The 21,496-nt window shown below is 36.0% G+C and overlaps 1 protein-coding gene across 10 annotated transcripts in view; it reads right to left on the bottom strand.

The window, feature by feature from the left end:
• The window catches only part of CYRIB (CYFIP related Rac1 interactor B), a 148,330-nt gene that overhangs the window by 14,895 nt on the left and 111,939 nt on the right, over positions 1-21,496 (bottom strand). For 6 of the 10 annotated variants that reach the window (XM_070382781.1, XM_070382780.1, XM_070382782.1 and 3 more), the window contains 4 exons: positions 17,527-17,609; positions 10,826-10,947; positions 5,785-5,890; positions 523-659 (listed from right to left, as the gene is read on the bottom strand). In XM_070382781.1, coding sequence (XP_070238882.1) covers positions 523-659; positions 5,785-5,890; positions 10,826-10,947; positions 17,527-17,599 — 438 coding nt within the window. In that variant the 5' untranslated portion in view covers positions 17,600-17,609. Of the gene's footprint in view, positions 1-522; positions 660-5,784; positions 5,891-10,825; positions 10,948-17,526; positions 17,610-18,517; positions 18,601-21,496 lie in introns of those variants that run through there. The other 4 variants (XM_070382777.1, XM_070382778.1, XM_070382784.1 and 1 more) reach the window with 3 other exon arrangements.

Below are 21,496 nucleotides of genomic sequence, written 5' to 3'. Positions count from 1 at the left end.
CCTCATCGTTTGTTACTATGATAGAGCCTAACGTGGAATTAAGGTCTCCTGATACGGAATTTAATGCTTCTTTCTTTAAATGCACTCCTAGCAAAAATGATGTTAATAAGTAGATGCGGGGAAGGGGAGGGTATGAGAAAGACGACAAGGGAAGAAAGGAAAAAAGGAGAGGGGGAGGAGAGACAAAGAAAAATCAACATTTTTATATATTAATAGAAGAATGCTGGGAAAAAAACTGGGGATGAGCAGAAAAGAAAAATATTAGAAGATGTCAATATTGTTGTTTCAGAGATACTTTTTAAAATGAAGCTAAATGAAAACTGAATATTAAGCAATTTGTTGTTTGCTATGCTACACCAAAAAGCCTGCATAATTTTTAAATCCAGCTTTCCACTTTTGCTTAGGAACAGCAGACATCATTCCACCACATTTTAATAAGGGCTCCAGGCATTTCCTCCTAGTACTCATTGAAAGACACATGATTTTCTTCTATAACAAGGAGGACCAGCAGGACAATCCTACCTTAAGTTCATCAAACCGGAGTGTAAAATGAAGAATTTCTGCGAACTGTTTAGCAAGAGCCTGCTCTCGCTCTAGATGCTGGGTGGGAGAATATGGGGTACTTGTCAAGGCTCCCAGAAGACCTCTTAACGCTGCTTCTAAAGAACAAAACATGAAGATGTTGTTTGTATCTATTTATTAAAAAGCAAGCATTTTTAAAATGTTTTGATTTCAATTTCCATAAAAATAAGGTTTCTTTAAAAGCTAGGTTATCTAAACATAACACTCAAACTGAGTACTGTTTACTAGAATAGAAACTCTGAAGTGACTAACTCAATTTCTGTAAACCCAAATTCAGAATCATGAAGAATGTGAATCTGAATGAAATACCAGGATCAAAGGACAAATCTTACATTATATTCACATTCTACACAGTGTTGATTTTTATGAAATGGTAACTGTGACTATGTCTTTTTTGGTGAAACTATGGTCAGTCATATCTGTATGTGGGTATGAATGAATTACCAACTTCACATACTTTGTGCTGTTTATTTATAAACACAAACTATCTTTTTCAGCTATGAAAAGAAGCCAAATATGTGATTTAATAATTAGCTTCCTGAGTGTTGTACAGCTTCCTGTCTCAGGGCCATAATACAAAAATTCTAATTCATTACACAAATAAAATTGTCCCTTGAAACAACTGCTACTTTTGGAATGCCAGACTAATATTGTGTTTAAAAATGGAAATACTAAAAAAAATATATATATATATATATATATATATATATATATATATATATACTGATTTCATTTCAAAAAAATCCCAGAAATCAAACTAATACTGTTACATACTACAGAATCATACAAGGCTAGATTCTATTCAGAGAAAACAAAGTTTATAGAGTTAGATGGTGGTCTGCCATTTGTGAATAAATGCTAGATTAATAAAATTATTTATTAATGAAAACAAGTTTATCTCACATCAACTTTTAAAAAACTGAAAAATTACCAACTCTACCATTTATTTTTTTTATTTGATCTACCCAATTATGAACTAATACCCATACTTGTGTACTTAACCTAGTCTGTCATTTAACTCTCACTGTCAACTATGACATGGGCATTACAGATGGATAAACTGAGTTTCAAAGAGGTCAGACCCCCAAGGGTATATTTCATAAATGCCAAGTGCTTCTGACTTCACAGCCCTATTATTTCCACCATAATAAGCTGTTTCTCATATAAAATGACATTCTAACTAGCCTTCCATAATCTTATAAAATATTAAATTATTGATTAGTACCAATAGTAAGTACTCTTTATGCATCTATTATGTGCCAGGTACTGAGCTAGACACTATTTGTAATCCACACAGTACCTTCAAATGATAGTTATCATCCTTTTTTAATAGTAAGCTAAAAAATATATTGATGGTCTAATACATGTCAGGCACTGGGTACAACGATGAAGATGGACACACCCTATGCTCACACAGAGACTAATTACACAGAGAGAAGACAGACAACTTACTACAGCTGGGATATGTACTGAGAAGGGTATGGTACTGTGGAAAGGTGTGAAAATGGAGCTTCACCCAGCTGCAGACTCAGGGAAAGACCTGACTGAGTACATGACACCTGGACCGAGACTGGACTGCATGCTAAGGATGAGCAGGAGTCTGTAGACAGACAGGCAGGGAGCCCAACCCTGAGCTGAGAGGGGCACGACCGAGTAGAGAAACTACAGGACAACAATGCAGGTGGAACAGAGAGGCAAGGAGGGGAGGAACCCAGGACTAAAACCATATGCACATCATCTGTGTGCCACACGAAGCACCCTGGCCCAACTTAGCATCCCTAGAGAAACTAAGCTGGGTAGTGACTTCATCAGGTTAGCATTTAAACTCCACTTCGGACTTCCCTAGTGGCCCAGTGGTTAAGAATCTGCCTGACAATGCAAGGGACTCTGGTTCAATCCCTGGTCCAGGAAGATTCCACATGCTGCAGGCAACTAAGCCTGTGAGCCACAACTACTGAGCCCATAAGCCACAGCTATTGAGCCTGGGTACACAGAGCCTGTGCTCCACAAGAGAAGCCACTGCAACAAGAAGCCCTAGGCACTGCAACTAGAGAAAGCTCTCAAGCAGGACCAAAGACCCAGCCAAAAATTAATAAAGAATTAAAAAATAAAAACTCAACTTCATCTGCAGCATGGAGAACGGAGTGTGGGAGTATAGGTGACTTATCAAGTGGAGAAATAATGACAGATCAGGCCACAAAGTAGATCCAGAAGGGGGAACAAGGCCTGACTAGGAAGAGGAGGTCCCTTCAGAGAGACCAGAGCCATATATTCTCTTACTGCCAGCCATCCACTATCAAAGACCAGTCTGAATCCTCAGGAGAGAACCCAAAGGATAGGGACTGCAGGGGATCTGAAAGAACCAAGAGAGATAACCACCATTATTGTGCACTTCAGAACCTTCTGAATAGGTTTTGGTGAATTTAGCCCACTGAAGAGGAGTCAACATGCTGGACAGACTCATTCACTATAATCTCTGGAGGTGGCCGCTGTCAGCCCCTGGAATGGGAGGAAGACTAAGCAGACACAAAGCAGTTTGTGTACTGTCTGGACACACAACCTTCTCTTAGACAGCTGCCTCAACTGGGAAGGCCTCTGACCAAAACAAGCAAATACAGGATGTTTCTTAGGTCAGCAAGGTTAAACCATGTTGGCAAAGCTCAGTATCTTTCAAATTAGTCAAGTGGTCCCTCTCCTGGAGTCCAGCCCATGGCTGATCTGTAGTGCTCGAGCCAAGCAACCTTCTCTTTGAAATTCTGAAGGACCACACGCATCTTCACAGTTTGTGTGGTGCTCCGTGTGCTGTGTGCGGTGTTTACCCTCATCTCTGGCTCGACAGCGCGGGAGAGAAGAGACAACAGAGGTTACGTGCACTTAAAGCAGAGGGCTCAACTCACTGGAGGTCCAAGTAGGACACTGAAGCTCACAGAATTTAAATGATGGAGCCAAGAGCACACAGCTAATAACCACAAACACCAGAATTCAAACACAGGGCATTAGGCCTTGAAAGCCTAAAATCTATTATTACTGCTTCTCCTAAACATCTAACTAATATTTCATTTATCAGACGCATGTATTCATTAATCCATCACTCGCTCACTCGTTCAACACTGAGTTCCTATCACACGCAAGCAAGGATATGCATCCTGTCAGCAAGGAAACTGGAAACATGAACCATGCTACCAGCCAAGAGATGAGGAGTAAACCACCAGATCTTAAATGTACTTTGTTCACACCTTTACAGAAGTCCTAGCCTATACAACGAAGGTTCAAGGCTTCCACGTGACAGAATGAAAAACCGAGAGCTTTTTGCTACTTCCTGTGTTACTACAACCTCTGATGAGATGGAACACAGCACTTGTGCCAAAACACACACCACTCACCTGATATAATTCCAGTAGTTAAAATATGAACGTGTAAACCTCCCTGGTTTGACCTATTTTATAATTATTCTTTTCAATTGGCAAATGCTAAGAGACCAATATGAACGCGAGAAGGATCTATGCAGCATCAAAAGCATTTAAACTTCAAAAGCAGCTGGGAACTAGCAATACACAAGAAAACTCTTATTTAAAGTAGCAGTGGTACTACTGAGAAGTAGAACTACTTATTTAAAATAGTAGTGAAGACAACCAAGAGGAAAACACCTAGGCCCCCTGAGGTTACAAAGCTGTGGATTACATAAGATACTTGACTGAAAGAACTGACCGCTATGCTTGAGGAAAATAATTGATAATTCTTACTTCTATAAGAAAAGGACAATTTACGCAAACGCTTCTATCTCAACTATTACTTGTCTTTGCATTTGACAGCATGTACTGCATCTAAGGAAAAATAGCAATTCTCTTACTTTTTAAAAAATACAGACATTGGAAAAAAAAAACAAACAGGATTTCAACTTTGAAGCAGAGGTTGACACAATGGCCAAGCAGTTTACATAAAGACATAAAGAGAGCAAGACATAAAAACCAGGATGCAGTAGAGACCCACTGCAACTAGAAAGCACACACCTTAACTAATGGACACAGTCGCTTTGCCGTTTAGCTTTGCCAACTGAGAGGAAAGATCAACTGAACAGTTGTTGCCTGATCTACTGATTTTTCCAAAGCAACCAATTAAGACACATACACACAAAACACAAACAATTACCAATTTTAAAATGTGGGAATTAATTAGGAAGTTTTAAAAAACCACGTGGGCAAAACAAATTATATCTCGGGTCTAAATTTAGCTTATAAGCCCCCAAATGGTATCACCAACTCAATGGAAGTGAGTATGAGCAAACTCCAGGAGATGGTGATGTACAGGGAAGCCTGGCATGCTGCAGTCCATGAGGTCACAAAGAGTTGGACACGACTGAGCAACTGAACAACCGTCTTCTATCTTACAGTACTAGCTCTCTTATTAAATTGTATGTACTCATTTAGGATATATAACATATTTATATGATTCAAAAAGTAAAACTATATAAACACATGTAAAAAGCTTAAACTGAAATACTTCAAACTTCTGACACAATCTACACCGGTTCCCACCCCATGCTCCCAACTTCACAAAGTAAGAGCTCTTCCAATTTACACAAGCAGCTAAATGGCTAAATCTTACCTGGTGTCTCTTCCTTCTTCAAGAAAAAGAACTCCAATTCTACTTATTCACTGTATTAAAGGCATAATTCTGATCTTGGAATAATTTTTCCCATACAAGGGAAAAAGCATACCGTTCTGAATTCTTTTTACTTAATAACTCCCTCAGTAACTTCACTTATACCATTAGCTTCCTAGTTCTCATCGTGTTGAGTTTTAGGTACATGGATTTGCATGGATTTGATTAATCTTAGGAACACAAAAATCTAAATCACTGAGGAGACTGAGAATTAGTTGCCACACATGGGAAAGGATTTGCTCCAGAGCTGGAAAGGAATTCTACCAGCAGTTCTCACAATAGAACACGTTAGGCTGCAAAAAATTGGAAATCTTCTTATAGAAGTTTTAATTTGTTGAGGAAAATGGTCTAAATAACTTAAAAGACCTAGCTGAACAGGAAGACAGCAACATTAAGCTATAATCTTATAGTCTACCAAGCTGCTTTACCTATGAGACATATACATTTAGCAGTGTGAACATGAAATCTTGTAAATAGCTTCCAGTATCAATAATCTCCTTTTTCACTGAGGAAATCATAATGATAAAACTTTCCACTTACCTAACCTCTGAGAAAATTCGTAAAATTTCTTTAATTTGCCTACTAGTGGAACAACTGCACCCCATGCCTTCTCTTGTAACTTCTCGTCTGCTGGATGCTGGATTGCCTTCAAAATCCAAAGAATAAAAATAATCAAGATTTATTTAAAAATCATAACAGTATTATTTTTACATTAAAATACAGGTTTTGGCAAACATAGGAAGTCCTGGTATAGTCTATGACACTCAGTATAATGGATCTAGGAGAGCTGAAACTGGCCTTCTCAACTCCAAGGGTCCTTTAAACCTAGTATAATAGTTTTCATCACCCTTGCAATGGATATGGATAGAAGAGATTAAACAAATGACACAATGTATGTTTGTCAGGTATATTATGTCTTGATACCTGTTAGAATCTAAAATTTAGACTCTCAAATTTAGAACCAAATAAAGATACCATTTTATATTTTTTCCCATATCACAGACAAGCTTTCTTAGAAATTCTTTAAGAACTGTTTTAGTGGATAAAAGGAACAAAAAAGGAAGGTGATAAATGAAATAAGACCCAATTCTGGGGAAAAGGCTAATAAACTCTCAATAATTCAAATTCCAAGGTCCAACCTAGCTTTAAAAAAGCTATCAAACACTGAAGAACCTAAATCAACCTGAAAAATATGATTTAGAAATTGTTACTTATCCCTTCCCTATAACTAAAATCCTATTCTGGAATCTAAATTTTTTAGGTTTTCTTGAAGAAGGTGAAAAAGTTTCAAATGTGAAAGAGGAGAAAATAAAACATAATATAGAGACTCTATTGTAAATATGAATATGTGCTTTCTCTGCCCAGTCTTCCAAGTTATTGAGCAATCATTTGTAAGTACAGAGGGCTATTCCCAAAGAAATGTATATTATTGATTTCCTCTTTCTCTTGCTCACAGATGCTTTTCTTCACCTTTTTTCCATAACCTGGTCTGCTTTTTCTAACATCTTCACATGAGCTAAACATTCCATCTGAAATGTGAAGTGCCTGTTTACATCATCATCAGAAGACAATGGTACATTCAGATTTTCCCAAGACACTAGTACTCTGACTCCATCCATATAAAACCAGAAAGAAACAAAACGGAAACTTGACAGATTTAGAAGATGCTTCAGATAAATTAGCGACAAGCTAAATAAGTGGGCTGTATACACTGTTTAAACAAATTGCTTTATAAATAAGTTTGTCATTATATTCAATCTTTTTTACATAAACAAATAGGAGTCTGAAATGAATCTCACTTATATGACTATTTAGAAATAATGTTATGTTAAAGAAAACTGGACTTTACAACATGTAACAATCCTTATTTCACATTATGTTAATATGACTATTTCAAAGGGACTGTGATATTATTCTGATGTGCACGAAACAATCCTTTTAGCCTTTAAGCCAAATCTCAATGGTTTTATATCAAGTAGTAAAAACTTGTTCATTTTATTATTTGGGGAATAAGCAAACAGATAAAAATTTAAAATTTATTTCTTCTCTTCAGAAGCCTATCCAATCTCTCTTGCAAGGATTTAAACATGATTTTCTAAATACCAACTCATTCTCATAATATTAAAATGCTCTAGCAAATGTCACCCACTGTCAAGACTGAACAGAATTAACTATTTCCCTGGGTGTGCCTTGCATGGATTTAAAACCGAAGACACTGGCTGCTCTTTTATGACAACTGTTTTTGGTTCACCTTATACTTGTGACTCTCCTCTCAGAGCAGTTCCACTGCTGTTAAATAACATTTTTGACACAGCACCTATATCATAGTCCAATGTGGAAAAGGGCACTTGGTGAGATGACAAGTCTTTTTTAAAAAAAAGTGATGGCCACCATTAAAAAAAATAACATGCAAAGTGCTATGGCAAAAGAGTACAGGGCAACAGATTACTGGGATTTGAAGGAAGGCTAGGAACTGAGCAGGAAGAGAAAAAAAGAAGTGCCATGTTCCTGACAAAGACAAAGGCAAGGAACTGTACATGTGTAAGACATTAGGGAAACAAGCAGTCCAGTGTAGGAGAGGTAAGAAGAGCAGAAGCGGGCGAGGCTGTCAGGGAGTAGGCATTATAACTCTTATTTTCAAAGATGTTAAAATGTTTGATGTATCAAAACATTAGCAGAAAGTTCTTATTTCCCTCTCTAGTGGTTTATTCTAGAGAATAAGCTTTATTTAATAGATTCTTTTTTAAAAAAATTATCTTATTTATTGATTTGACTGCGTTGGGTGTTAGTTGCAGCACACGGGATCTTTGCTCTTAGCTGTGGCATGTGGGATCCAGTTCCCTGACCAGGGATCATACGCAGGCCCCCTGCACTGGAAGCACGGAGTTTTAGCCACTGATCACCAGGGAAGTCCCTAGATTCTGTCTTAAATCAAATTTTATTCACCTTTAGAGTCGTGTTTAATAAAGTGCTACTTAAACAAATACATATATATATATATAATTCACCTCATTAGCATAGTAATATCAGTAAACTCTCAGTCTATGTTCTATGTGTCAGTTTCTATGTGTCTCTTCTGATAGATTATCTAACTTTATCCTCAAAACAACTCTATGAATTGTTTCCAAATTTTTGCTATGATGAATAAGTCAGCCATAAAGATTTTTACATTTATCTCCCCCTTGAATGATAGCCTTCTTGAGAGTATTTTCTAAAATTAAATATCTGACAGAAGAGTACAGATAATTTTATAGATCTGATTTTACACCTTGTCAAACTGACCTCCAAAAAGATAATGATTCTACAATGCCACTTGCATTGATTAAGACTGTTTCTTTAAAAAGAAACAAAAAAAACCCATTTCTTCATAAACCAACCTCCATTAAACACTCTGTTATTCTATTATGTTTTCTCAAAAGGTAGAATGGTTGTTCTACTAAGTCAATAAAGTCTTCACACTGACCTATGACAGTTTCAGTAGTCACATTTGTTCTTTTACATTAGATTTATACTCAGCTTTGATATGTTTCAGTTCAGTTCAGTCACTCAGTTGTGTCCAACTCTTTGCGACTCCATGAATCGCAGCACGCCAGGCCTCCCTGTCCATCACCAACTACCAGAGTTCACTCAGACTCATGTCCATCGAGTCAGTGATGCCATCCAACCATCTCATCCTCTGTCGTCCCCTTCTCCTCCTGCCCCCAATCCCTCCCAGCATCAGAGTCTTTTCCAATAAGTCAACTCTTCGCATGAGGTGGCCAAAGTACTGGAGTTTCAGCTTTAGCATCATTACTTCCAAAGAACACCCAGGGTTGATCTCCTTTAGAATGGACTGGTTGGATCTCCCTGCAGTCCAAGGGACTCTCTAGAAGAGAGTCCCTCTCAAGAGTCTTCTCCAACACCACAGTTCAAAAGCATCAATTCTTCGGTGCTCAGCTTTCTTCACAGTCCAACTCTCACATCCATACATGACCACTGGAAAAACCATAGCCTTGACTAGATGGACCTTTGTTTGGCAAAGTAATGTCTCTGCTTTTCAATATGCTATCTAGGTTGGTCATAATTTTCCTTCCAAGGAGTAAGCATCTTTTAATTTCATGGCTGCAGTCACCATCTGCAGTGATTTTGGAGCCCCAAAAAATAAAGTCTGTCACTGTTTCCACTGTTTCCCCATCTATTTCCCATGAAATGATGGAATCAGATGCCATGATGTTCGTTTTCTGAATGTTGAGCTTTAAGCCAACTTTTTCACTCTCGTCTTTCACTTTCATCAAGAGGCTTTTTAGTTCCTCTTCACTTTCTGCCATAAGGGTGGTGTCACCTGCATATCTGAGGTTATTGATATTTCTCCCGGCAATCTTGTTTATAAAACTTGAAATTCACAGAAATGGTTACATGCTTTCATTTACTGAAATCGTAAGGTTTTAACTCAAGCCAGGGATACTGGCAAGAGTAGTTTTCTTGCATTTATTCTTCAATAGTTACTAACTGCTTACCAAGCACTGTACTAGGTGCTGATAACACAAAAATAAGAAAGAAACCTTCCTCAAGCTAGAAGGCTGAAGAAATAGACATCATATATCAGTGATTTTTTTTAAAAAAAAAGTGGTGGCTACCGTTAAAAAAAAAAATGTGCAAAGTGCTATGGCAAAAGAGTACAGGGAAGCAGATTATTCGGATTTGAAGGAAGGATAGGAACTGAGCAGGAAAAGAAAAAAAGAAGTGCACGTTCCAGACAAGAACAAAGGCAAGGAATTATACATGTGCAAGACATTCGGGAAACAAACAGTCCAGTTGGGAGAGATAAGAAGAAGAATAGAAGCAGAAGGTCAGGAAAAAAATGAAACAACAAAGTGTGAGCTATGCCTTCAAGAAACATAATGAGAAAAAAGAGACAGAAGGTTCAGAGGCCAGGGAGTTTCTTTGGGTAGTACAGGACACCCGAGTGTATGTGTGCATGCGTGAGGAAGAACTCAGTAAAAGAAAAAGATGCAATTAAGAGAAGGAAATTCAAAGAGAAAAGTTTCAGAGGAGGGTGGAGAACAAAGGTAGAGAAGTTAGTCTTAGTAAGAAGTAAGGACACAGCTTCTTCTGGGGGAAAAAAAAATAAAAGCAACAGAAAAAGAGATGGATGAAAACCTGGATAATTTCAGAGGTTTGGGAGAAGAAAGCTGAGGGAGACCACACCACACATTTACTCTCTGGTGGCGTCAGACACAGTTGACGGGGTCCAGATCACAAAGATGGTTTTGGTTTTCTCCTAGAAAGCTTAGGAGGAGCAGAAAGATAGACTGGCAGAACAGAAAAGCCATAGAATGCTTGATGGTCTCCCCTCCAAAAACAGTATGAACAGTACACCCATGGATACTGTAAATTTCAGGTATGAGAGTAAACCAAAGGAATTCTCTTTAATATATATAAATTACGTAGTTATAGAACCTTGTATTGTTTACCCTTATATATCACTGCAACCACTTCTGAAATAATGCAAGTAATCTTCCTTTAAATAACTCTGACTATGGAAACAGACAACACAATACAGGAAACAATAAAGATTAAAAAGAGGGACAGGAATTTTCACCTCCCGTATTTCATGGCCAGCTCCTCTATACGACTGCAAGTCCTCCAGGATGCCTTCTGCATCTTTTAGAACCACATTCACCTGGTTATAAATTTCCTTCTCAGACTCTGTCGGCTGGGCATCTAAACAGCAGGAAAGCACAAGAAAATTTACAGTCATGATTTTTTTAAGTACATGTATAATAACTCAAGTATTAAATAATCCAATTTTCTAAAAAGTTGGTTTGACGTAACATTTTTTCCAATGCTAACTTCATACTTCTTAAAAAGACTGATCATTTTTCCATAGTTCTGCATTTGAATAACTAGCCTCAAATTGGTAAATATCATAGAGAAGCAAGGAACACCAAACATTATTATTCAAGTTACAAATCATGACGTGTTATATTAAACAAATGAGAGTTGTAACTCAAAAATTTTAATTGTCAGTGTATACTCACTGTTTCTACCATACTCGCCACTAATAGTAATAACTGAAAATCCATGAATAGCCATCTATTTAACTCAACAGAAATGAAAGGCTAACTAATGTACCTGGCTCATCTACAGTTTAAGACATAAACTACTTTCCTATAAAGTTCACTTTAATGACAGAGTTTTGATATAAAAAATTAGAAACTAAGAAAAAAGACTTTAGTGGTTCTAAAAACCACTTTATACTCTGACCAGTGAACTTCTCTTCTGATGAACAAAAGGTGCAGATTACTATGCAGAGGAGTTTGAGTTATGAAAGGACTCCAGAATTACTAGGCTACTAAATACTAGATACTTTAAGATACAATATTTTCACTGAAATTTTGAACTATTAATGCAAAAACTGAGTTTCTATATACTTGGGACCGAGTGAGAAGAAAAATGAAGGAGGAATTATAAAAAGCATAGTTAGGAACACAAACATATGGGCACTTCCACCATGTGTGGCGTTAGCCACAAAACATAGGTTTTAATAGATGAGTAATTCTGGATTTCTCTGTTAAGGCCCGAGGTGACAAAAATCCTGTTTTTAATACCCTAGTCATTTGTTTTGCTAAGGATAAATCTTTTTTATTCAATACATTTGATTTTTGGTGGGGGGAAATGAGAGAAATGGATGTTCTGTGAGGAATCTGAGTTTTCATAAATCTTTCCCACTAGACTATATTCAAAGACTACAAACAAGGCAAAAAGCACTTAAAATAATAAACATTATGATTACCATAATGTTTTAGAGAGCAATTGTGGTGTCAGAATTCCTCCATGTTAAAATTTTCTCTTATACTCTGGAGGGTAGGGGAAGCAGACCACATTTATAATATGAATTAAGAACATTTCTCATAAATATTATTTACCAATCATATAATACTAGAACCTAGACTTTTCTGCACATACTCCACCTTCCCATAAATACACAAAGATCTATTTATTCCTTTCCTTAAAAATTTTTTAAAAACTTAGTTCACACACAAAACTAGAAGTCCAGGTGCCTAAAACCTGGAACTTTACTTTGTGCTTAAGGCAAGTCATAATTCAATTTCCTTTATTAAACTTGCCAACTAGTCAAAAATATATCATTTATGTTCTTAAATCAACAATTACAGTACCAAACTTTAATTTCAACATACTTAAGACAGTACTACAGCAACAGTAAGAGTAACATTCACATGCAAAGCCAACTTAAGAATTTGTGTTCCCAAGTCTGTTTCCTTGTTTTGAAACTCTCCTTTCAGAAGTCATGTATTTTTTTTTTTAATGAAACTGCTATGACAAATTACACAAGAGGAATCGACTGAAAAATTTATAAGACTCTGTGTCCAAAGCTATAATGGTATTACCAGGAGCATACTGATATTATAGCTAAATGATTTTTTAAAAATCAGAGTTTGTCATTTAGCAGTAATATTTTTTCATTTAGCCAGACCATATTCTCCAGTCATAATTAGACACACACTAAAAAAAAAGTACACTTCAGTTATAACTTTTTATACTTACACCAGAAGCAGCAGAGAAAAATTTTACATGCAAAAAACAGCAGTTTTATACTTTCCATATGAAACTATGAAACTACAGACATAACATCAATAGTAGACACGTATCATAATTTGAATTCATGAAGTGGGAATTCATGACAAAAGACAATATTTTGACTGTTATATATTAAAAGATATTTGTGAAGTTTGAAAACACTGAACTATGTATTTTGGGTGTGGTGACTAGCTGTTAACAGAAAAACATGACACTGAGAATTATATACAAAAGAAATATTATCAAGGAGATTTAAATAGACCTTGGAAGTGGTTAATCATTATTAAAGGTTTAATAAGTACCAAGAAATTTAAAAATAAAGGAGAAGATTCCAGTTTCCCTTAAGGGTGGAAAAATACCCAGCACCACACTGATTAAACATTTTTAGACTGTCACAGGAAAGTCACATTGATAATTTTGAAAGCTGCTGAAGACTGCTGCAGAAATGAAGACAGACAGAAAAGAGCAGACAGGTAAGCACTGCTTTACTGACAGCAAGTCATGCAAAAGGCGGAAATACTCGGGAGGGGAAAGGACTGCATAAAATAAGGCATTTTTCCCCAAAATGGGATCAACCAAGACTTGTCACTTTGATTTTTCATAGCAAAAAATGAAAAATTTAATTACTTGAGGAAAAACACATCACTTAGCCAATTAACAAAAGGACATTCATTTGATTGCAAAATGCTATCTACTACTGAGAGTAGGCATAGTGATTACTCATCAAGCTTAGTTTTAAAAGCTGTTCAAGGGAAATTAAAGCATGTTTCAGTTGCTCTTACTATTTGAGGGTAGAATTAATTATTTTAATAATTTCACACCAGTTCCCTACTGAAGAGTCATTGAAAGTAACTGCTAAAATTGACGTTGTTATGGTACAGAGGCAAAGATGAGTTACAAAAGGAAAAAAATTTTAAGTCACATAAAAATTGTAACTGTGACATAAGAGGTCTTTCTGCTTTAATCTCATTCATTCACACAGTAAATATTTATAATCCCACTGAGGTAGGGTATGTACAGTACATCCCACTGTTCAGTACATAAACTTAGTACCTAGTAGATTTTCAATGATAAGTAATTGTTGAATGAATGAGAAGGTATAGATTTATAAAAATGCCTCCAGCATGTGTTAAAGAAGGCTATTATGCATTTTTATATCTAAACAAAACAACCCTATATCATTTTAGAAAAATAAATATAAGAAAATGCCATCAGAAATTTCAAGTACAGGGCAAAAGCAACTGAAAATATATAAAAGGTAAAATGGAAAAACAAGAGACTAAGAGAGTGGGTACTATCAAATTATTTTTTGACTTGGGGGAGAGGGGGACAGGAAACACAAAAGACACAAGAATTCGAAGAAATGCATGACTAAGTGGAAAGGCTCTATAACAAAGAATTAGAGAAAGTAAGAGTCTATTTCTCACAAATAACCACCTATATTTACTCTTCTATTTGGTCTACCTGGAGTTACACAATCAAGGTTAACTAATGAATACTGAACTTCTGTGATCATGAAGCACCTTGCTAAGGCTGGGAAGGGACATAAAAATAAAAGTCCCTCTTCTCCCAAGAGACAACTGCGTGAACTAATACACATAGTAGTTACTCAGGCTAAAGATCTGTCATTAGAATGTGCTATAAATTAACAATGTCATTATAAAATAAGAAATTTCAAGAACTAGAAGAGGCTGTATAGGCCCCGATTCAGTGCTTTTAATGTGCTGTCATTAGCATAACTTGGCAAATTTTATGGGGCAACTCTGGACTCACATATTAATTAAACCACTATTCTTAAAATAAAATCATATAGGGATAATGTTTTAAGAAAAAGACCTTTCTAGTACTTGAGTAGATAATACGCTTCACTGAACACAGAATGTCATTTCATGCCTTAAGGCTTTTTTTAAAAAACATGTTCCTTTTTCTCCACAACATCCTGCACTAAATTATCATCAAACATTCTCATCACCCGTCACAATCCAACTCTAATATCGCCGTCAGGAATTCTCTCATCATGTCCAATCCACTCACAGGTAAAGTTAATCCCTTTCCTGACCTACATACTTTGAATGATGTAAATAATTAGCTTGCATTTCTACCTATTCTACTGGATTGAGAACTCCCCAAAGGCGAGGGTTGTTTGTTAGTTATCTTGGCATCTCCAGTACCTACTGGCTCGCACACACGAGGCAAGCTGAAGCGAAACACTGTGTGTGTGCAAGCACATATATTAAGGGGTAGTGATGTACTGTAAAGACAGTCTTCATTTTGTAAAATATAGGGGTCCATTAAATCATAGTTCAAAATTACTAGAATAGTTCATTTTTATACAGCTTGATGCAAAATGCCAATGTATCTGTCTGTTTGGTACTGTTTCTATAGCTGCCCAACCATGGAGAACTAGGTAGGCTTAACTAATTAAAATGATGGTAAGAGTAAAGCTAAATTATTCTGGTAACCTAAACATTACAGTTTATCTAGAAATAAATAATGTATTAAACACTGTTTAATAACAGAGTATGACTTTAATCTCATCAACCTATGAACTGGCAAATCAACTGTGTTGGCAATTTTGAATCTGGTATAAAACAGTTAAAAAGAAAGGAAGTTTCAAGGGGTCACTACAGTAGCTGAATGATAAAATACACTTTTACAAATGCACATTTCCAAAAAGAAGATAAATATGCAGATGGATGAGAGGTAAAACTGATTAAGACAACTCTGATGTTAGATTCAAAAGAAAATATATTTACAAAATGTAACTAAGAATTAACAGGGACAAACTCTGACCTAATTTGCAGTCTGTTTTCACTACATTTCATTTACAGGTTACCAGTGTCAAAAGTTTTACATTGGCTGATATAAGCAACAAATACTTAGTTTATATCTGTTTATATCTGCCTTTAGGAACTTAACACTTTATATGTAGTTCTTCACTGTTGGTTATTCTTGTAATTAATTTTAACCTTTTCCTGCTACTACATTAGCTATTTAAAATTTAAGGATCATGATCCAAACCCTCACAGATTAGAAAACCAGGATCAAATAATCTTTTGAAAACTACAGTAAATTCATGCTTCTCACTTGACCACAACATAACGCTAGGTTTATAAAAAGATCAAGTGCCAAGTCTTGAACAAGATCTTGACTATATCAAAGCCAAGATTCTGCAAATGTAAGGAACTTGAGACAAAGATAATAAGGAGACAGGATAGCAGAAAAATATACAACAGCAAGTTTGAAACAGATGCAAGTAAACTAAAATACAGCTCTAATGTAAGCTGCCTCATCTGAAAGAATAATCCTCAAATCAGCAAACTGCTCAATATCCCCAAGCTGATTAAAATTCATGCTACACATGCATTTAAAATAGCAGTGTTAAATTGTTGAGAAGGGTCAAGAAAACTATCATTCAATAACATCGTTCCCTAAAAACCAAACAACAGGTCCTGATGTTGACATGACTACTCTTCATTAGCCTGCAGAGTATGCAAACTGTCAGTATGAAACATCAGCAGGAATGTAATAAAAGCGGAAAAATATCAGAGGCCACAGACTGCCCCATTAAATGGAGACAAACTATAAATTAATGTGCTCATATGATCTGTCCTCCTTTAAAGAAAAAAAAAAAAACAAATTATTCATAAACTAGAATGAACTGTATAACATCACATAAACTGAAGTTGATGGAAAAAAAATGCAACATCTCTGGGGGGATTTATTTAAAGGATTTGTTTTAAAAATCATAAAATGTCTTAAGTTTGTAAAACTCTGTTCAAATGTTTTAATCTCAGATGAAAATGCAAGTGGTAACGTGATTTATAACCTAAAGGCTCTTCACCCTTTCCTAACAATTTCTAATGATCAGTTAAAATAGCAACATTCACACTAAAACACCAATTGAATATCATTGTTCCCGATTTGACAACCAGACAAGCTAAAGCAATACTGACAGCCAAAAAAGCAAAAGCCTTTTAGCATGCACGGAGGTCAATGACACTTACCTGCCACTCTTAGACCATATTACAATAGGTCATGCAACATGAAACAAACAGAAGGCAGATTACTCAAAGGTCTGTGAACCTATTATTTTTCTTTTTATTTAGAGTTAGAAAAAAAATTAATTCCTGAAATACATACATATAATCAATTTAACTTTTAAAATCAGTTATCTGCAAAGATTAAATAATTAAGGTTCACACTTACCTTTTAATATTATGCCCAAATTACTGAGCTTTGAATGGCCTTCATGAACAGATTTTATATTCAAAGTATTTCAATAGGTACAAAGAGTAATTGAAAACTAATCAATTTTTCTCAACTACAGTAAAATTTTCCCCAAATATTGCTTCTAATTAACAAATCTTGAAGAAGCATATCCTTTCCACCAAAATCTTTTCCCAAAAATATTTTCAGAGCATCTCAAATGTTTTTACTAGAGATCTCAAATTATAAATTAATGTCCAACTAAGAGATATAAATCTCTTATAAAAATTCAAGTAAAAACATTATCACAATTTAATCTATAAAATATGACTTCCAGTTCTAGAAGGCACAAGAAGTTTTACTCAAACAATTCATAGCTCAGTCATGCAAAGCAAAAGTTAAAAAGATGGCAAAGTGGAAACATTCATTTAGTGCAAGACAAACGCAGTCTACTGCAGGCAAAGAAAAATAGATATAAAATCATCTTCTCACTTTCAAAATCAAGGAAAAAATTTGGCCCCTGCTCAAGGTCTGTGCATGTCAAAACTTTAAGAAGATTCCCCATGTTAAGGTACCTGTCAAGACAAGAATGAGAAAAGAGAAAATATCCCTTTACAAAAAAGAACATCTGAAATTTAACTTAAAAAAAAAATCGTAACAGGGAAAATGTTCATTAGGCCATGAATTCGTCCTTCAGGTTACCCAGACTGTGCTCGGGCATTCAGCAAAGCGGGCTCTCCAGGTGCTGATATGTAGGACCTAGAGGTGAAATGTAGTTTTCCTGTACACAATGGCACAACTGTTGCTCTAATTCTTCTTAAAATTCTCCCAAGTTTCATTAATGGCCTTATAATGAAAAATTCTTTAAGTATTCCAATAGTGCTAGTATTCTGAAAAAGAAATTTCTGATCAAGAATTATTCACAGGTAATCTTGTTTAATATTGCACTGAACAAACAATTTATTTTAAAGCCAAATGTTAAAGAGTTTCGGCCACAGCTCACCTTTGCTTTCATCTTAAGAGTAGCAGAATATCAGACTACTTCCTGTATGCCGCTCAACAAAGCATGTACTTCTAACCAAATTTGGATTCTCAATAATTTGTGGAAGTTATTTAAAGAATTGATTCTGGATATGCAGCACAACTCTGATTCTTCATATGAATAGAATTACAATAGGATTATAAGCAACCAGATTGCTGGGCAGTCACCGAGGCATACTGTTAGAATGTTCATCATAAGGCTAGTTGCTTCATGGACTAATGAAAGGACAGCACTGGCTCCACACTCAACATGATTCGGCAAATGAAAAACTAAATCATACATATGATGGCGATGTTTGCCTACGATTAAGAAAAAAAGTCATGCAAATTTCGTGTGATTCCCGTATTTTATTAACAAATAGCTGGCCTTCACTGTGGTGTGAGTATTAATTTCTTTCACCTTTACCATTATGCACCAGCCGTGAGGGGCTAAGAGACTTACTTTCAAAGTCCAAGAAAAAATGTGCTGCATTGTGGTCTATGTCCCTGGTTAGCACCTTAATGAGATTACCCATGCCAGCAAACCTAAAAATAAAAATGGCAACATCGTTTAGTTCCAGTAAAAAAAGTTTTAAGCAGAGGCCTGGGATTTGGCAAAGGCTGGCTTGCTCGTAATTACCAACAGGTGCAGGTTTATATGCTTCTGGCTTTGAAAATTTGGAACAACAAAAGCACATTTGGCTCTCAGTTTATAGCCCTTGTCCCTCTTTTCCACATATCAAAAAATGTACATAAAGCAAAACTGGAAAGAAAAATTAGATTTTTACATTTAGCTTACAACAGTTACATTTCACTAACGTCTATGCGAGCGTTATTCCTTTAAAATGCTTAAGGCATATATTCTCAATTTAAATTAACATTAAGAATAGATTTCTCACCTAAGGAAATACTGAGACCATTATTTTTAAATACTGGGGATATATTCCCTCTTGTAGAAGCAAATCCTATTAGGAGTATAAAGAAGACAGTATTCAAACCACACTTAACCATTAAAGACTGAAAGGATATATCAATTAATGACTCATTTTTTTAAATTTTACCATACATAAACCAGTATTTCTACATTTTCTATATTTCTAAGATTAATCAAACTTTTTATTATTTAACTCATAGGTTGATTATTCAACAATATCAACTGTACACAAAAGTATGTAATTTAGGAGTTAACACAGCAAACCAACATAAAGGGAGCCAGCAAATATTAAAATTCTTTAAGTTTGCAGAGGAAAAATAATGCATTGATATAACCTTGCCCAAGAATTTGCCATGACTCAGTGGGGATGAAGGTGTAAGGAGGGGTCAGGCTTCTCCAGGAAATCAGATTCACACCTTAAAGATGTAGCAGCTACAGGGAAGGCAGTCTAAGGCACCACAAACAGCTCCTCCCCTCCCCTCCTCTAAGCTCCATGTTTTTCCTCCAAATATGGAAGCTCTGGTAAAGGTAAATGAAGTGAAATGCAAAGTAACAATATTTTCATCAATGAAAGAAAACACCTTATTACTCTACCCGTTACAAAAAAGTCTAAAAAGAGTTAGCACCTGGCGTCCTGTGCTGCGCTCCCTTCCTCCACCTACTCTCTGGACACTGGCATATGTTCCTAAGCGCGCAACGGTTATTCACTTCACAGACCAAAATCTGATGGACTGGCATACACTTCTTAGAAGTGTTAAAAGCAATTTAGCTCATTCACAGCAATGGTTAACACTGAAGGGACCCCTCTCTTAAAATAATGCCCCTTATGGCAGCAACAGGGATCTATGTTATTTTTGATACTAAAATTCCTATTACACAGAATTTCACTGAAAGGATTTTGTACAATGCATGACAGATGGACTGTCTGAGATTAAAACTAAAAGTGAAATATTTCATCTTAATTATCTTCTATACTGTAAAAAGTTTAATAATACCAAGCTTTTATATACAAGAAAAAATAAAACATCCAAAGAATGACCTCAAAGTATTACTAAATCTATTCAATAAAGTTTTTAGGAACATTTGGGAAAAAACTATTTCACAGCTTCAACTTTCAAAACCTTTCAAATATATATGGAGTATCTGTTTCCAAACATATATAAATTCTGTCACTAATAAGAACTAAGACCAAATATACAAAGAATTACCTACTGGTATCAAAACTTCAACCATAGATGGAAAATCAGCATGTGAAAGGACAGTAACTGTCTTTAAGAGGAAAAGGCAGCACGCCATTTGTTGTTAAAAGAGCTTAATCTATGGAATCAAATCAAAAGTTTAACTCTACCTAAAAAGCTGTTTGCCTTGAGGACAGTAGTCAACTTTCCTGGGACTCATTTTCCTCAGTAAAATACACATTTCATAGTAACCATCTTAAAAGGTTATTATGAGAGTTCAATGAGATTAAATACCGATTTATTAGCATAGTGTATGGCACACAGAAAGCATCCAATTAAAATGTTCCCTGTGTGATAAACCAAAATTCACAAACTTTAAAAAAATAATAATGGCTCTGTTTCTTTTAATACAAACTACATTTTTATAAATCGCAAAACCCATGGCCCACTTCTGTCAAGAATATTGCTAAAATGCTGCCCTATAATTAGTCCTATGAGGCCACCACCAAGTAGAGGAGAGAGGGAGAAGGGAGAGATGTAAGTTTCCTTACCTTAGTACTTGGATGTACACAGCTGATCCTTAGGGAAAATACTGAAACTAGCCAAGTTTATCTGCTCCATTTTTCTACAACTCCTTCAGTAAATTTCTTCCACTACTTAGTCCTCCTTTCGAGGCACCCCAGCCTAACATGACACTAATACCCCTCACCCTGCATCATACTTGGTCTTGACCTATTCATTCCTCACAAGTACACAAAGATTCAGAATCCTTTTTACATCTTCATCCCAAACAGTGACTCTTAGTTAGAAAATGGCCCAGTTTATCTAGTACGGGTTTCTCAACCTCAGGACTACTAACATTTGGGGCTAAGTCTGGTGGCTCAGCTGGTAAAGAATCGGCCTGCAAGGCGGGAGACCTGGGTTCGATCCCTGCATTGGGAAGATCCCCTGGAGAAGGGAACTCACTCTGATATTCTGGCCTGGAGAATTCCATGGACTATATATGTACGGTCCATGGGGTTGCAGAGAGTCAGACACGACTGAGCTACTTTCTCTTTCGTGCCTTTGTTGAGAGGAGTCTGTCTCACACTGGAAGGTCTTCAGCAGCACCTTGGGCCTCTACACACTAGATGCCAGTACTAACTAACCCACCACACAAGTTGTGACAGACAGAAATGATTCTGGAGAGCGGCAAATGTCTCCTAGGGGGCAAACTCCACAGCACACAGGAAGGAGGCTGTGCAGGCAACACACATCACGTGTTTCTTTGAACAAAAACCCATGGAATTTTTCAAAGGTCTGAAAACGGTTTATTATAATACTATCAGTT

This window comes from Bos mutus, chromosome 14 (genome assembly GCF_027580195.1).
Source record: "Bos mutus isolate GX-2022 chromosome 14, NWIPB_WYAK_1.1, whole genome shotgun sequence".
Taxonomy (NCBI): Eukaryota; Metazoa; Chordata; class Mammalia; order Artiodactyla; family Bovidae; genus Bos; species Bos mutus.
The sequence above is the reverse complement of the archived record's forward strand: the minus strand, read 5'-3'. Positions and strand labels throughout refer to the sequence as shown.